This window comes from Pleurodeles waltl, chromosome 3_1, assembly GCF_031143425.1.
Source record: "Pleurodeles waltl isolate 20211129_DDA chromosome 3_1, aPleWal1.hap1.20221129, whole genome shotgun sequence".
NCBI lineage: Eukaryota > Metazoa > Chordata > Amphibia > Caudata > Salamandridae > Pleurodeles > Pleurodeles waltl.
Window position 1 is genome coordinate 125,846,362 of NC_090440.1, and position 17,376 is coordinate 125,863,737.

At 42.3% G+C, this 17,376-nt stretch overlaps 1 protein-coding gene across 3 annotated transcripts in view; it reads left to right on the forward strand.

Annotated features, from left to right (window-relative positions):
- The window catches only part of ANO3 (anoctamin 3), a 1,608,515-nt gene that overhangs the window by 1,482,480 nt on the left and 108,659 nt on the right, over positions 1 to 17,376 (forward strand). For all 3 annotated transcript variants that reach the window (XM_069221955.1, XM_069221956.1, XM_069221954.1), the window contains one exon: positions 14,739 to 14,886. In XM_069221955.1, the coding sequence (XP_069078056.1) occupies positions 14,739 to 14,886 (148 nt within the window). The remainder of the gene's footprint in view (positions 1 to 14,738; positions 14,887 to 17,376) is intronic.

Here is a 17,376-nt window from a genome sequence, read left to right on the forward strand (position 1 = left end):
TGACATGGCTTTTGTAACACTTTATTGTTGTGGGAGCTACCAGGCCCTCAACATTGTAACAAACACTGGCAAAAAAAAAACAAAACGTTTTTGAACTCTAAAAGCACACGTTGCCACCAGTGGCATAACAAAGGCCCCGCAGCCGCCCTCCAGGGGGCCGCTTCAGCACAGCACCTGCCCTGAGTGAGTCTGGAGAGGGGGCTCCTTCATGTTCTTTGCAAAGGGGCACCCTCCAGTTTCGTTACGTCACTGATTGCCACTGTAGTTCCTGACACTGAACAAAACTACTTTGTGCGCCAATATGCTCCTTGTGGAAGAGAAGAATGCGATCACTCACAGTAAAGCCAGCCAAAAGAGAGAGAAATAGAAGTTTAATAAAAACAAAATGACTTTAACACCAGACCTAATTAGGGACCAAGACCCACATGTAGGTAGCTTTTTGCATGTCGCAAACAGCGACTTTCGCTGTTTGCGACGTGCAAAAAGCACATTGCGATGCACAAACCCAGTTTTGCGATTCGGTAACCTGGTTACCGAATCGCAAAACGGGTTTGCGACTCGCAATTAGGAAGGGGTGTTCCCTTCCTAATTGCGACTCGCAGTGCAATGTAGGATTGTTTTGCGAACGCGGGCGCAAACCAATCGCAGTTTGCACCCATTTCAAATGGGTGCTAACACTTTCACAAAAGGGAAGGGGTCCCCCCTTCCCCATTGTGAATGTCACTGTAAAAAAAAATTCAGAGCAGGCAGTGGTCCGCAGGACCACTGCCTGCTCTGAAAAAATGAAACGAAAACGTTTCATTTTTCGTTTTTGTAATGCATCTCGTTTTCCTTTAAGGAAAACGGGCTGCATTACAACAACAAAAAAAATTGCTTTATTGAAAAGCAGTCACAGACATGGTGGTCTGCTGTCTCCAGCAGGCCACCATCCCTGTGAGGCTGCCATTCGCAAGGGGGTTGCAAATTGCGACCCACCTCATGATTATTCATGAGGTGTGCATTTGCGAAGCCCTTGCGAATCACAGATTGTGTCAGGGACACCATCCTACATTCTGATCTGCGACTCGCAATTTGCGGGTCGCAAATCTGAACCTACCTACATGTGGCCCCAAATTCTTAAAGAAAGTCACAAAAGTGCACCCATGGTATATGTCGTACCCCTATAAAATATTTTTGAACTGTATTTTAGCATGGGTAAATACGCATGTGTAGATTTGCTCATGTGAAATCTATTGAGCATTTGCAAGTTCATTTTCCCTCCAGCCACTTGCTTCCCAACCCTGGAAGAAGTTCTAATTCTGCCATTGTCAGGAGTAAATGTCCAACCTTTCTTATTATGGGAAAATATTAGAGAGAAGCTGGTGAAGATCTTTAAAACATGCAGGTTAGTAGGTTTGCAGACTCAAAGGCATTCCAGCCCTGGAACTATTGCTTACTGCTTCCTCCAGCCCTAGTATGCAGATCTGCAGAAAGGTGGAAAAATAAGGAAATTGCTACAGTAGGGATTGAAACTGCAAGTATTCAAGCCCTACTATGGTAGTAGCCCTGGCATAATCAGAGAGGCTATTATCAGAGCTCTTACATAATGAGATTGCTGCCATAATTTGGCGCCACACTACATGGCACCAAAGGGACAAGTAGATCTTTTTACAGGACAAGTAGATTTGAGAAGCAACCTGTCCCATGGACAAGTAGATATTTTAATAAATTCCACACCCCTGGAGATTCACAGTTTAAATTCTCTGGCCAGCTATTCTATTAAATGCTAAGAAATACAACTTCTACATGAATCCTGGCAACTAGACCAAGACATTTGCTAAGTTAAGGCCTACAATTAATACAGCTAAAGCTTAATTCATAACCCTTAATATGACATATTACTGCATTAGTCTAACCGATATTCCACATTTTATAATATTTAATCATTGATTAGTACATTTCGTTAACATTGGTGGCCATTCTTCGTAATCACATTTTCAAATGCGTGCATTATTTTTTTACGTTATTATATTTTTTACATAAACTTAATATTCAAAATACATAAACACTCATTAATAACTTTTATTAAAACACCTGCGCTAGCAAAATTGAGCAATTGCATTAACTATTAGGAAACAAAGAGGGTAGATCCCAAGAGAGCATCAGGATAATGCTAAACTGTTGATCTTTCATTTGCTGTCTCTCATTTTTTCACAATATGCGATCTGGTGGTTGTAAAATGTATTATTGTTTCAAACAGCAGCTTTCCTAATTTGATCTAGACAGTCTTCAGACTATCTACCTCGGTCAGCCTGAGTGGCTGGTTTATTTAGGAGAAATACAAATTCTCGAATACTAGTTCTGACAAATCATTTCAATAAATTGTGAAGATAAATAGTGTATACTGCTTGGTGGAAATTAAATATTTTGATGTTATTTATTAATTGCCTTTGTTATATTTATGCTGCAAATACTATTCAAAGGTTTGCATAGATGCGTTCTGTTGCTCTTTGGTGGACCCCCTAAACCACATACTGTTACCCCCGTACCTCTCCTGGGTAGACTCATGTGAGCATTCATTTTGGGCTAGTTGTACAATTCTCTTTCCTATGAGTTGCTCTTAAGCAGCTCCTGGGTGGAGTCCCCAGAAATATGTAATATTGCCGGTTGTATAGTGGTCACACACTGCTGCTACGGGTCAACACTTCAGAAATACACTATGATTGGTTGCATCATTGTTGCTTTTTTGCTTCCCCATGGTGGACTGCTGTGTGCATAACCTGTGACTAATTGTATAATGCTCATTTCTATGGGATACCTAGATGTCCATTTCTTTTGGATGCTCCAGAGTTGCTTGTGGGTCGATCCCTCAGGGATATGCGAGCTGCTTATTTAATTGGCCATTTCTTTGTTTCTTTCACTGGTGGTACTTTGTGGATTCCTATGACACCCAGATGGCAGTGGTTGTAAAGTGGTTATTCAATCTGCACTCCTAATTGGATTCCTTATAGCGAGCACCATAGCTAGTTGTATAATGCTCATTCCTATGAGGTGCCTCTAGTTGCTCCTGGGTGGACTGCTCATAGTATATACTATGATTTCTCATATAATCCTCAATCCTATGGGTGGCTTTCTATTGCTCACTGTTGACTCTGGGTGGTATCTTCAGAGTACATGCCATTTTTGATGAGATGACGCCCATTCCAATGGATTACTCATCTGCACACTCCTGCACGGACTCCAGAGGATATTAAGTAGCTGATGGAACATTGCACCTCCCGGGGCCTGCCCACCACATCTATTCTCCTTATTCATCATCCATACTCCAATTTGTAATGCATTAGTGTCTTAGCCCCCTATCTTTTTCTCTTAAGTACATTTCAAAGTACAGTGACAAAGAATTATAGCAAATCTCAGATTTTCACACAAGAAATAGAAGTATTAGCCACATGACAAACAATCTTCCAACCATAGTACTCCCACTTTGAAGCATGCTAAAATAAACTTCAGCATCTTGTTATGGGTATGAAACACTGTATAAATGTAAGTAGAATGCTATAAATTGAAGACAGCTTACCAACCAGAACATTACAGAGTTGCATTGGTTACTGTTTATATAAATTCAAATGAGTGTGACATTAACCATAGAGTATAGTCTAGTGGAGAATATTTGTTCCTTAATTGAATTTCAATGAAATAGTGCAAGATAAATAAAAGTCTATTCATATCTGTTGGACCTGGCTTTTTGACAGGGACATCCCCAAACTTTTTGCCTCCTTCCTCCTATTTTTTCTGACCTGTTGTTGTTGGCTTTTGACCTCTGGGCACTTTACCACTGCTAACCAGTGCTAAAGTGCATATGCTCTCTGTGTAAATTGTACTACTGATTGGTTTATCCATGATTGACTATTTAATTTACTTGTAAGTCCCGGGTAGAGTGCACTACATGTGCCTAGGGCAGGTAGATTAAATGCTACTAGTGGGCCTGCAGCACTGGTTGTGCCACCCACCTCAGTAGCCCCTTAACCCTGTCTCAGGCCTGCCATTGCAAGGCCAGTGTGTGCAGTTTCACTGCCACTTCGACTTGGCATTTAAAAGTACTTGCCAAGCCTAGAACTCCCTTTTTACTACATGTAAGTCATCCCTAATGTGTGCCCTAGGTAACCCCTAGAGCAGGGTGCTGTGTAGGTAAAAGGCAGGACATGTACCTGGGTAGTTATATGTCCTAGTAGTGTAAAACTCCTAAATTCGTTTTTACACTACTGTGAGGCCTGCTCCCTTCATAGGCTAACATTGGGGCTGCCCTCATACACTGTTGAAGTGGCAGCTGCTGATCTGAAAGGAGCAGGAAGGTCATATTTAGTATGGCCAGAATGGTAATACAAAATCCTGCTGACTGGTGAAGTCAGATTTAATATTACTATTCTAGAAATGCCACTTTTAGAAAGTGAGCATTTCTTTGCACTAAAATCTTGTTGTGCCCTTCAATCCACGTCTGGCTAGGTTTAGTTGACAGCTCTTTGTGCATTCACTCAGACACACCCCAAACACAGGGTACTCAGCCTCACTTGCATACATCTGCATTTTGAATGGGTCTTCCTGGGCTGGGAGGGTGGAGGGCCTGCCCTCACACAAAGGACTGCCACACCCCCTACTGGGACTCTGGCAGACAGAATTGTACTGAAAGGGGGCTTGGTGCATTTCTTAGAGACTCTTTGAAGTCACCCCCACTTCAAAGGCACAACTTAGTATAAAACAGGGCCTCTGCCCTACCTCATCAGACACTTGCTGGAGAAGAAACGTGAACCAGAAACTACATCCTGCCAAGAAGAACTGCCTGGCTGCTCAAAGGACTCACCTGTCTGCTTTTCTACAAAGGACTGCTTCCTTGTTGTTGGCCTGCTGCCTTGCTGAACTCTTGCCTGGCTGTAAAAGTGCTCTCCAAGGGCTTGGATAGAGCTTGCCTCCTGTTCCCTGAAGTCTCAGGACCAAAAAGACTTCACTCTTCCTCTTGGACGCTCTGTGCGCCGAACTTTTCGACGCACGGCTTGTTCCGCGGCAAGAAAAACGCCGCACACCGACGCTGATCAACGCGACGCCTTCGGGACGACCGAAACTTTGATGCACGGCCTCGCAAGGACAACGCCGCCCGACTTCCCAGGAGAAATCGACGCAACGCCTGCCGTGAGATCGAAACTTTGACGCACGGCCTCGCAAGGACAACGCCGCCCGGCTTCCCAGGAGAAATCGACGCGACGCCTGCCGTGAGATCAAAACTTTGACGCACGGCCTCGCAAGGACAATGCCGCCCGGCTTCCCAGGAGAAATCGATGCGACGCCTGCCGTGAGATCAAAACTTTGACGCACGGCCTCGCAAGGACAACGCCGCCCGACTCCGCAGGAGAAATCGACGCAACGCCTGCCGTGAGATCAAAACTTTGACGCACGGCCTCGCAAGGACAACGCCGCCCGACTCCGCAGGAGAAAACGACGCGACGCCTGCAGTGAGATCAAAACTTTGACGCACGGCCTCGCAAGGACAACGCCGCCCGACTCCGCAGGAGAAATCGAAGCAACGCCTGCCGTGAGATCGAAACTTCGACGCACAGCCCCGCAGAACGACGCGCAGCCGGAAAACAAGCAGGAAAATCCACGCACAGACCCGGGACATCTGGTAATCCCCGCGACCCACAGAAAGAGACTGTCCGCGCGCTGGGAAACGACGCTCGACTTCCCCGCGTGGAAAATAACGACGCAAGTCCGTGTGTGCTGGGGAGAAATCGATGCACACACCCTTTTTCCACGCATCTCTTCCTTTGTGGCCCTCTGAGGAGATTTTCCACCAGAAACCAGGTACTTTGTGTTTGAGAGAGACTCTGTTTACTTTCTAAAGACTTAAGACACTTTATATCACTTTTCAGTGATATCTTTACAAATTCATATTGCAACTTTGATCGTTTTGACCTGAAGATACCCAGATAAATATTATATATTTTTCTAAACACTGTGTGGTGTATTTTTGTGGTGTTATGCTATGGTGTTGTATGATTTATTGCACAAATGCTTTACAAATAGCCTTCTAAGTTAAGCCTGACTGCTCGTGCCAAGCTACCGAAGGGTGAGCACAGGCTGATTTTGGATTGTGTGTGACTTACCCTGACTAGAGTGAGGGTTCTTGCTTGGACAGAGGGCAACCTGACTGCCAACCAAAAACCCCATTTCTAACAATATCTGTAAGAAAGTGGGTTACTATCTGAGGTGTATGTGAGTACTTCGGAAGAAATAAGGCTACTAACCTGTGAGGTGCAAGACAGTTTAAATAATTTAAACCTTGTTTCGACTCCCATGGTAGCTATGGAGCATACCAAAGAGGCTTTACTTAGGAACAAAATATTTAGCAATAGTGAAACACTCCACAAAAAGATTAAAAAAACACAACTAATTTAGATAACAACTAATGTGTAAAATGACACCAAAATTATGAAACTCCAATATTGGGAACTGGAAATTAGAATTGTTTAAAGCTTTAAGGGAAAAAGTGCCACGAAAAGATATTTTTATGAAGCTTAAAATGTCCCAGTGGAGCAAGCCTGAAGTTGTATCTGACTAGGTCCCTTTGAAAACCAACACCTTAGCCGTGAGGTCCCACTGACACGATGGATGTCTTGTTATGTTATCTCATGTAATTTCACGTTACGTTAGGTTATGTTATGTTATGTTATGTAAATGGATTTGTATAGCTCAAATTATCACCTGTGAGGGTATCCAGGCCCTGGAGCAGGAGCATGGGCCCAATGGTGCTAGTCCTAGTTGAACAACCAGATCTGCAGCTTCTTCTGGAAGTTGAGGCATGGAGTAGCAGTTCTGATTCGTAGAGGAAGTTTGTTCCAATTGGTGGTTATGAAGGAGAAAGCATTCCCTCCTATTCGGCTTCTGCCAATGCACAGGTTTTGTGCGAGGGAAAAGGAGGTGGAGCATAGATATCTGGTGGGATAGTAGAGTTGGAGTTGGTCATTGAGGTAAGCAGGCCCTGTGTTGTGGAGGACCTTACAGGTTTGGATGACCAGTGGAGTTCAGTGAACTAGGGAGGGATGTGAATGTTTCTGGGGATGTCTAGGATGAGTCTGGTGGTGTTTTAGATGGTCCGGAGTCTTTGTGTGAGATGGTTGGAATGCCAACTTAAAGTGCATTGCCGTAGTCAAGTCTGCTGCCGTGAGGGCTTGGGTGATCATGTGTCTTGGGTGTGTGGGTAGCCATTTGAAGATCTTGTGGATCATTCTAAGAATGTGACAGCTGGATCCAGTCACGGCATTGACGTGTTTGTGAGTTTGTCATCCAGGATGATGCCAAGGTTTCTGGCATAGTCTGTGAAGGTGGGTGTGGAACCCAGGTCAGGTGGTCACCAGGTAGAGTTTCAGGGGGAGCTTTTGTTTCCAAAGATCAGGATCTCTGTTTTACTAAAGTGGAGTTTGAGACAGTTCTCTTGCATCCAGTTGGCAATGTTGTACAAGCAGGTGGTGAATTTGATCCTGGTGGTGTTGTTTGTGTCAGTGAGGGAGAGGATGAGGTGAGTGTTACTGGTGTAGGAGACAATGTTGATGTTGTGGGTCCTTATGATGTGGGCGAGGAGTACCATGTATATGGGTGGGCTGAGAGAGGATCCCTGGTGGACCTTGCAGACTAGCTTCTTGTGTTCAGAGGTGAAAGTAGAGAGACTGACTCATTGTGTCCTGTTGGAGAGGAAGGATGCAATCCAGTTCAGTAAGGGGCTTGGATACCCGAGTCCTGGAGTCTGGTGATGAGGGTGCCATGGGAAACATTGTCAAATGCCACCAACAGGCAGGGCAAAATGAGGGCGGTGGTTTCTCCTCTGTCCATGATGGATCGGATGTTGTCCGTGGCTGCCAAATATTTTCTTACTCCCAGCATTTTTTAAGAGTTTCTAAAGCAGCTTCTCTCGGTCACCTAAGGCTTCCAGGAGCTCATGGATAGCAAGAAGGTGCCAGGACTCACTCCATCTAAGGTCACCAGCAGGGTCACCAGCAGGCACAATTGCAACTGGTGACTTCAGAAGCTCTGCCCCTGAAAAGAGCTTATTTTTGAGCCAGGGTGTGTTTAGGGAAATGAGCAGGCCCCCTCATTCAGCTGCTGGCAGAGCCCCTTAGGCTCACTTCGAAGGGTCCTGGGTTGGGGTGGCACCAATTGAAGTCATGTGATGCAATAATTACTCTGGAAATATGGCAGGATATAATCCATACAGTGTTTTGTATGTGTGAAGGTTGTAAGGAGCATCCTGGTTGAATCTGTCGAGCATTGCAAGCCCACCTGCAGATTACCTACTGGGATACTGAAACCACTATGATTTATGCTTTCCAAAACAACTAAATTACCCATGGTTCCTTCAGTCATTTGACCTCTTGCCTAACCTGGACACAAAGCATATATAATCTGGACAGCAATTTGCAATGTGCGAGGGGCGTTAGGAGTAACTGGATTGATTCACTTTGAGCACTGCAAACCCTACATCAACATTCCCTAGCAGGACACCGAAGCTGCCCAGTTATCCACGTCTCAATAGCGGTACGGAGTTAAACTCTTTCAAATTAGCAATAACAAGGAAGTTTCCTTACCTGCACTAGACTCTGAAATGCCTTTATGTGTATATTGTAGACCTGACCACCCACGCTTTTGTAGAAACAAAAGAAGCCTTTGGGGTGTCATTGTGGACTCCTACATATACAAACATACTTTGAGGGACAAAGGTAAAAATATGGAGAGATAACATTTTTTTTAAATATTTGAACTGTTTGGAACTATTCAACCGTATTGCTTCCTTATTTGATTTAATAGGTGTGACCAAAAGAAGGTTCACACTTTAAGGTTACAATCACTTTTAAGCATTTTCCAGAAACTGTGTGGTATATAAATAAAAGTTAGTTAGACCCAGCAACGTTCTTACAGGATTATTTTATAGGTTTTATGGGTTGCTGACAATGTGTCCTTTTGGTCTTTTTGTAGTGTCACACAACTATAATAACTATAAATAAAAGAGCAGTCTTGCCCCATCCCATATATGCCTATGAACTTTAATTTTGATCAAGTTGTCAAATATATGTTGGACATATTTTTATGTTTTTCTGTGTGAAATATCTTATGGATACAATGAACACTGATTTATGGATTTGTATTGTTTTTTTTTTTTTAACCAGGCCTTGATTTATATTTTAAATTGTGAGTTTGTTGGATTTATGTGCCTCCATAATGTGTTCATTTGTAACTTTGTTGAGAGGCTAATGGATATAAAAGATACCAGCAATCCTTAAAGGAATTGAATCAGTTATTGTCTCTATCGTAAGGTAGACACATTTCACTAAGATTCCCAGGATATATAGGGAAAGTAAGAGTAGAGAGAATACATATTGAATTAACATTATATTTTATATACCCAGAGTAAATATGAGATATATTTTCTAAGTAGTGAATTTGTGGTTGACTTGGGCAGCATTCATTTTTACTACATATATTATAGATCCCAGCACCACATTCCTGAATTGAATCAAATCTGTTACTTATGTTTAACTTTCTAAAAGTGGCATTTTCAAAATTGGAATTTAAAATCTGACACCACAATAATTTAGGAATTTTTTATAAGTTAGAATTCCAGACCCCAAACATGAACTAGTTACCTGCTTCCATTTGGAAATTACATTTTGTTAAATGTAATATAGCATCTCTAATGTTAGTCTGTGGGAGAGGTAGGCCTTACAATCGAGACAAACATATTTAAGGGATTTTCACTACCAGGACATGCAAAGCTTAAAGGTGCATGTTCTACCTACTAAATATACTGCATCCTGCCCTCTGGGCTGCCCAAGGCCTAACCTAGGAGTGACATATGTATAAAAAGGGAAGGTTTCGGTCCGGCAAAATATGTATTTTGTGAGGTCGACATAGCAGTTAAACAGTACATACAGGCTACAATTGCAGGCCTGAGACATGTTTAAAGGGCTTCTTACTTGAGTGGCACAATCAGTGCTGCAGTTCCACTAGTAGCATTCAATTTACAGGCCCTGGGCACATGTGGTGCCATTTTGCTAGGGGCTTAAAAGTAAATTAAATATGCCAACTGGGGACAAGTCAATATTATTATGTTTTTAAGGCATGAGCGCATGCACTTTAGCACTCGTTAGCAGTGGTAAAGTGTGTGTATAGAGTCCTAAACTGAGCAAAAATAAGCTCAGATAGAATGGAGAAGGAAGGCTAAACGTGTGGGGGAAGACCACCTGTCCAATGCAGGATAAAATGATTATGCAATAAGCAGACCAGAGAGTGAAGAGAAGCATCAGGTTTATTCCATACACTTCAGCCACAGCATACCAACTGCCAGTTTAGGAGCATGCAAGCAGTTCAGGAGCGCGCAAGCTCCCCACGCAATATTCTCGAACTCAGTGACTGCAATTCTATTGTTCTGTTCTATTCTACAATGTTCTTGTAACTTCTAAAGTGCAAGTGACATAGGTAACGGACAGATATCACATCACCGTAAGGCTGACAGGTCTAACAGTCATTCAACAAAGTGCGTAGATAATTGGCATAACAGAGCACAAAACTGGAGATGTATGTGAACATTTTGAATAACTTGCATATTATAGATTTGATGTCTGACACCTTATGTGGGCACAAACATTGGAAATATGTTCAAACGTAAATAAAACAAAGACAATTAGCATTCAGAATATGGCATGCCTTCCTAGAAGCAACAATTTAGGAGAGAGTAAGAAGATGAGATGTGGTCAGAGTAGATCAGTTAAATAATATATTAGGTCTGTTCATCTGACTGAGTGCAAAAAGCAGATGTTAATGGGAGTTCGTGTCCAGATCGGGATTCTGAGCTTTGCCAATGGTTTTTGATGGCACGATTTTCATCAAGAGAAACCTGGATTAATAGTATAGCTACGCCATATGACCCGTTTGTGCACCGCAGAATTTGGGAACCATGCACTGTTACGGTACTATTTCCATGCTATATCCAAAATGAAAACATCTTGGTACTATTGCACCTGGTAAATCATTGGCCCGCAGTATTGTTTGTTACTTGATCTGATATTACAATGCCACAAACATTGCAGTTCTACTTCTAATCCCTTATGTAGAGTTGTGATCGAACTGCTTCACCCACAAACAAGAGCGTTTTAAAGCTAAAGAGTAATTTTACAATTTTTTAAGTGCCTTGAACACATGCCCGAAAACAATCACCAATCATTATGGATGTGTTTTTGTATGGGTCATATTATCGATTAGGATGGGCAGGATGATGTCAAAGGTGCTAGTAATACAAATTTAATGAGTTAACAACATGCCAAACGGAAATGTTTAAAGAGCAACTCGGCGTTATAACAGTTACAACAAGCATTTGCAATGCAACGGGTCTCACATTAGCTCGAGTTAGAGCTATTAGCGTTGTAAAGAAAAACAAAACCCAGCACGATTCCACTATGTAAAATGCAGCGCGATCGTGCTGCGTGGAAAATAAACAGATAAAGTAGGCCGGACACCATGCTGAACACATCGAGCCTCGTATGTTTTTAGTAGTTTACTGGTGCTGTGTAGGTGGGCTAAAAACCAGAAAAGGCATGACCTATCCATGCCTTTCACAAATGAAAGCAGGCGGATTTTAAAAGGCAAGCCCACGGACATGGGCGTGGTTTGAAGCCGAAAGAGAGATTACAGAATAGGATGGAGCGCTTTGCGCTCACCCACTTAGGTTGCATCCAAGAGTCATGGTGTCCTCGTGTGGAAAGTAGTTGCTGAAAGTTCCTAAATAATTAACAATACTTCCAAAGAACGCTGAATATAATTTGAACAACCGTAGGGAACAAACAAAGTGTAATAAACAGAGGCTAGGGAAAGGGAAAAGGGTACGAAATGGAACTACGTAGATATTCGGACGTATGTGTGTGTGTGGGGGGGGGGGATGTGTGCAGGACGCTACCAAAGAGGAAAGCAAAACAAACATGATCCTGAGTCTCACCTTAATGGGTTCAACAAACAAAGGAACTGCTCCCTAGTCTCTGAGCATTGCGTATTGTTCCACAGAGAGAATTCAAGCAAAATCAGGTGCATGGCTGGTTCCCCCGTGAGATCATCTTTACTGCACTACGACTGCAGTAGCATCCAGTTCTATGACTTCGTAGAAGGAGTTGTTGCATCCATCTGAGAGAAGATGTACATTTCCCCATAAGATAACAGTTTCAACTACCCTAAGTACAAGAGGGAAAAATAAACCTAAAGTTCAGCAATTCCTTCCTCACCACCTAAATATCACTGGCAGGTGTCTCGGTTGTTGAACTTAAATTGTGAAAGAGAAGAATTGTTTGCCCATGCTTATACAGTTTATGTGTTAGAGACACTGTTTATTAGGGTAGGACTGCAAAAATGAGGTTCACAATGGTCATCCCTCTGCCAGCAGAGGGACGAGGATGGCAGCATGTAGGTTTTTTTGTTTTGTTCAGAAATAGACAGATGTTCTGAGGCCACCTCTAGAAATTCTACCACCCTGGTGTTTACAAAGTGGCTCAGTTTATCCAGCTCATCAATATTGCCAACATCACTAAAATAGTCCCTGTCCTATTGTCCTCTGTGCCACTCGAGCCATATGATCACTCACCCTAAAGTTCTTGGCCCATGCTGAAGCCTACATTCTGCATAATCTCTCTTCAATAGTCTCCATTTTCCACTTCATTGCCATTTCCTAACCCTCTTTGAATTTCCCGAGACTATTTCTAAAGTCACTATAGTTTCCATCCCACCATCTACCAAAACGCCCACTGATGAAAGCAGATATATTTTCTTCAGTTAATTTTTTACTGCATGGGGCGGGTTGAAGCAAGTTTCCTTTTACCCTCTTCACAGGAACTAGTATCCTTTGACCCTTTTCACATATCTCTCAGCCATGCTGATAAAACAAACGCCTTACTCTGACATTACTATACCCACTAGGTCTCTTGGATTCGCCCCCCTCGGGGAGAGATTCACCACTCACTCCTCTCTCAAGCCACTTGAGTCAGCCGAGCTTCAAGAACAAGTGCAAACTCAGGGTGATCTGAAGTACTTTTGCATGATGTAATGATGTACTGGTGGTTCAGGAGGGCCCGGGTCAACTGCAGCTAAACCCTCTCTCTCTCATCTTCCCGGAGACCATGCACTGCCTCATTGCCCACCTCCATCTTAACAATCAATGTCAGCAAATCACAAGATCCCACAAACCTATTAGACCACCGGCAATACAGTGAAACAGGAAATGCACATTGCTTCTTCGCCATCTGTAATCCCTGCCTCATCCTCGGAGGCTCCACCTGCCCCTACAACTCTTCCAGTACCTGAAAAATGAGAGTCACATAAAGCCCAGGAAAGAGTGGCATTAGTCTGGGAACAAGATATTTGATGAGTTGAAGCTTTGGGGTGAAATAACACATATTTTGGTTTCCAAGCACAATCAGAACATCTTTCCTTATTTGCATCCGGAGTTCATCAGACATCTTTATTATAGTGGCCTGGGCCTTTACATCGTGAACTGCTCCCCATTGTAGTTATGCAGAAATTGATCCTGCAAGTTAATGAGATCACTTTCGGTGACAATGCAACGCCAAAATCTCATAAACCACTAACCCTTGTAAGCAGGCTTGCTTTCATGTTAGGGGAAGCAGAGCCAACAATGACCAAAGATTGTGGCCCATCTTCGAAAGTTTAAAGCAAGCTCTAAGGGACAGATTTAGGAGCCCCTTGCGCCTCCTTACACCACCTTAGCATCATTTTCTTTTACGCTAATGTGGCTCAACAAGGCCAAAATTGCAGCACCGAATTCACAGTGACACAATGCATGCATTGTGGCACTTTGTAACCCTTTGTGCTACATTATGCCTGTGCTAGGCATAATGTACGCAAAGGGGGTGTTCCCCCCCATTAGGGAGGCCGAACAAATAGTGCAAAGAAATCTAAAAGATTTATTTGCCTCATTTATTTTGGCACTTTTAATGCCTGCTCTGAGCAGGCAGTCAAAGTAGGCATGCTATTGTTGTCAGTGGGCCTTAATGGGCTTTACAAGATTAGCATCACATTTTTTTATGCTAATCCTGCAAAGCTCCGAACTAACGTCAACAGTTTTTAAGCTAATTCCCCTAACTAACACCATGGTGTGCCGTATCTTAGATACAGCGCAAACATGGTGGCATTGTGGGGGTACTAAGTGGTGCAAGAAAAGTAGCGCAACACTGGGTGCAGCACCACTTTTCTTGAATCAGGGCCTTAGTTTCCACTGTGCATTCTGTGTAACTGATGATGGTGCGCATCTATTTTAATATTTTGGCACTCGCAGCCTGATTACGACCTTGGCGGATGGGATGCTCTGTCAAAAACGTGACGGATATCCCGGGCGCCGTATTACTGGTTCCATTCTATCCTATGGAACTTGTAGAATGGCGGGTGGGATATCTGCCACGTTTGTGACGTAGTATCTCATCCTCCAATGTCGTAATCAGACCCTCAGTCTTCCTTTGAAGTAAACTCCTCTATTTTTTTTTGACTCCCATGAATGACTTTAATTCAAAATGTGTAGGTAATTTAAAATGTCTTCTGTTGGTTGACTCCTTACGTTGAAACGATTCTCTGACTATTTTTTCATTTCTCTAAAGTCTAATAATTTTCAGAATCTTAGACTGCCTGCCATGGTTATTATACTGTTTCTTTCTTTTCACCACTAGGTATCTGGTATGGAATCTTGGAGGGGATTGGAGTGCTGGCGGTCATCACCAATGCATTTGTTATTGCCATCACATCAGATTACATCCCGCGTTTTGTCTATGCTTTCAAATACGGACCATGCACTGACCAAGGATACCGACAAGAGAAGTAATATTTATATTCTACTTGTGGATGCATAATACTCCTTCCAAACATAATTTACTATTACCCATTGGTAAATGTACATTATTTACACCTGCTATACTGTCTAATAATAATTTAAGACAGGGGTCTCCAACCTTTTCTGTACCAAGAGCTACTTCTGATCAGTGATAATCGTCATGAGCTACCGAAAGCTAAACTATTTGTGCATTATTACCACCAGCTTCCTTGATTTTAAGTCTAATGCCCATAGAGCCAGACACTATGGTTTGAACAAAGTACTTTGACTAGGGGCTCTATGGCAGGGCTGCATTGTGTGTGAGTGAGTGCATGATCTTTAAGGATGTATGAATATGTGTGCATATGAATGGGATGTATGGGTAACTGAGAGCCTGTGTTATGTGTACTTCTTACATAGGACATACCTTTTGCCATATGTAGCACCATTACAGATATGACACAAATATACAACCATTTTGTTAAATGGGAGAAATTTAAGGTACAAAAGTTTTCATTATGTGAAACATTTTTCTGCACTTTAAATTTTTCCCATTTGAAAAAGGCTGTATTTTTAATTTATATATATGGCACAGTGTTCGACTGGCCACTGGGAGCCTGCTGTTTATAAATGCAACGCTTCAAAAAACAAATTGAGAACATTAAAATGAAAAGTAAACATAATTAGACAGTGACTTTTAATTTTGTTTGATTCAAAAACATTGTGAAACCTCATCTTGTTCTCACCTCCAATACTGAGTTGACAAGGACTTTTATTCAAGAGTTAAATGCCTTAGTGCCCTGGGTCATAAATCTGACTCCAGCACTGCTCCTTCTCAGGCCCTGCTATCTGCAGCCAGATGATAAAAGTTTAAAAAAACACATCCCTCCCTTAACTTTAAAAGTAAGGTCTGACACTGTGCATATTTAAAAATGAACTCCAGGCTGTGTGCTACTCTGTAGGGGTCTGGGAGCTACTAGTAGCTCGCGTTCAACTGGTTGGAGACACCTGATTTCAAATATAGCAATGGAGCATTATACTCAAAAATCATAAACATTTTATATTATATTGATTCCATATGTGAAATGAAATGTTACTAAGATGTTTTAAACAATGTCCTAATTGTTCACCATGTCCTGAAATCATTTTCCAATGAGAGAATGTTAAGGAAACAATTGAAGTGCACTTGTCCAGTGGTAAAGGCCAGGCACAAAATCATATGTAAAAGTGTTAACTGGCAATATTGAATATAATGTGATGGGCCAAACATTGGTACTAGAAGGCCACAAAATAGGAATGTTTATCATAATTTGTGAGAATAGAAAATACATCAATTATAAACTCATACTTGTTTAGCCCTCAATTATGTTTGCCAGATTCATGTGAAAGTTGCAGCACCACTCACCAATTTTCCTGTCTCTAGCTCTTTCCCTGTATTTTCATTTGTGTCAGTGTTTGTGGGGTCCATAGTATGTGGCAACCCCTCAAACTACATTTTTGGTTCTTCTCTGGGACTTAGTGTGCACTCAGGTGTTCCCATCAATTGTGGTCTGAGGTGGTCGCCTCCTTTTACCCATTCAGGGAAATGACTGGTGGTCAACCTGTACGTACAGTGCAGAAACACCTGAAACTCTCTGGTAAGTGCAGGGTTGGACCAACTTATCAAATTGAGCTGGGAAGACAGACCCATTTTTCGCTTACTTTGAGTTAGCACATGTCAGGTAACAATAGTGTTGGAGGCTTGAAGGCATACACTTCTATATGAATGGGTTCTGTAACACAAAGATGGGCACACCTAAGAATTTGAAACCATTGGACTGAATAAGTTGGAAGACAGCAGTGCTTAATTTGAGTTGGTAGTTTCCAGTGCTTGGCACAGCACTAAATTGCCAAAATCAGCTCTAGTGACAGTTCACATCATGGTGGCACTGTCCGTCCAATTTTGAGATGAGCACAAGAACAGTGTTTAATAATTCAAGGAACATTTAAAAAGAACAATACCTGCCACTCATGCCAATAGCATAGCTTTGGGTGGTCTAGGATAGTCTAAATTGGTTTGTAGTGTGTTGATACAGTAATTGGCAAAGCTAGCAGTGGAAATGGGTGGTGCAGTCTTCAGTGTCCTCCCAAGATGGGCCCTGGCACTTACGTTGCTACTAATTAGGCATTGATAGACAGGTTTGTACATCACAAATGTGATGGATATTTGCCCACCTTATGAAGTGCATTATATCCTATGGCCCTTGCACTTAGAGGGATGGGATTCTAAATCAAAATCAAACTCTACATAAGGCCTGAAATACTTTACAAAAGACTAATACATGCCAAAGCCCAGGGTCATTACAAATTATAAGAATGAGTAACATTGCAGATCTAAAAATTGTGGTAAACAATAATACATGAAAAAACAATGCAAATGAGTGCTATATTAGACGGCAATCATTCAGTCAATCATTTTATCAAATTAATGATGGAATCAGTCTTTGTTGGAATCCCTC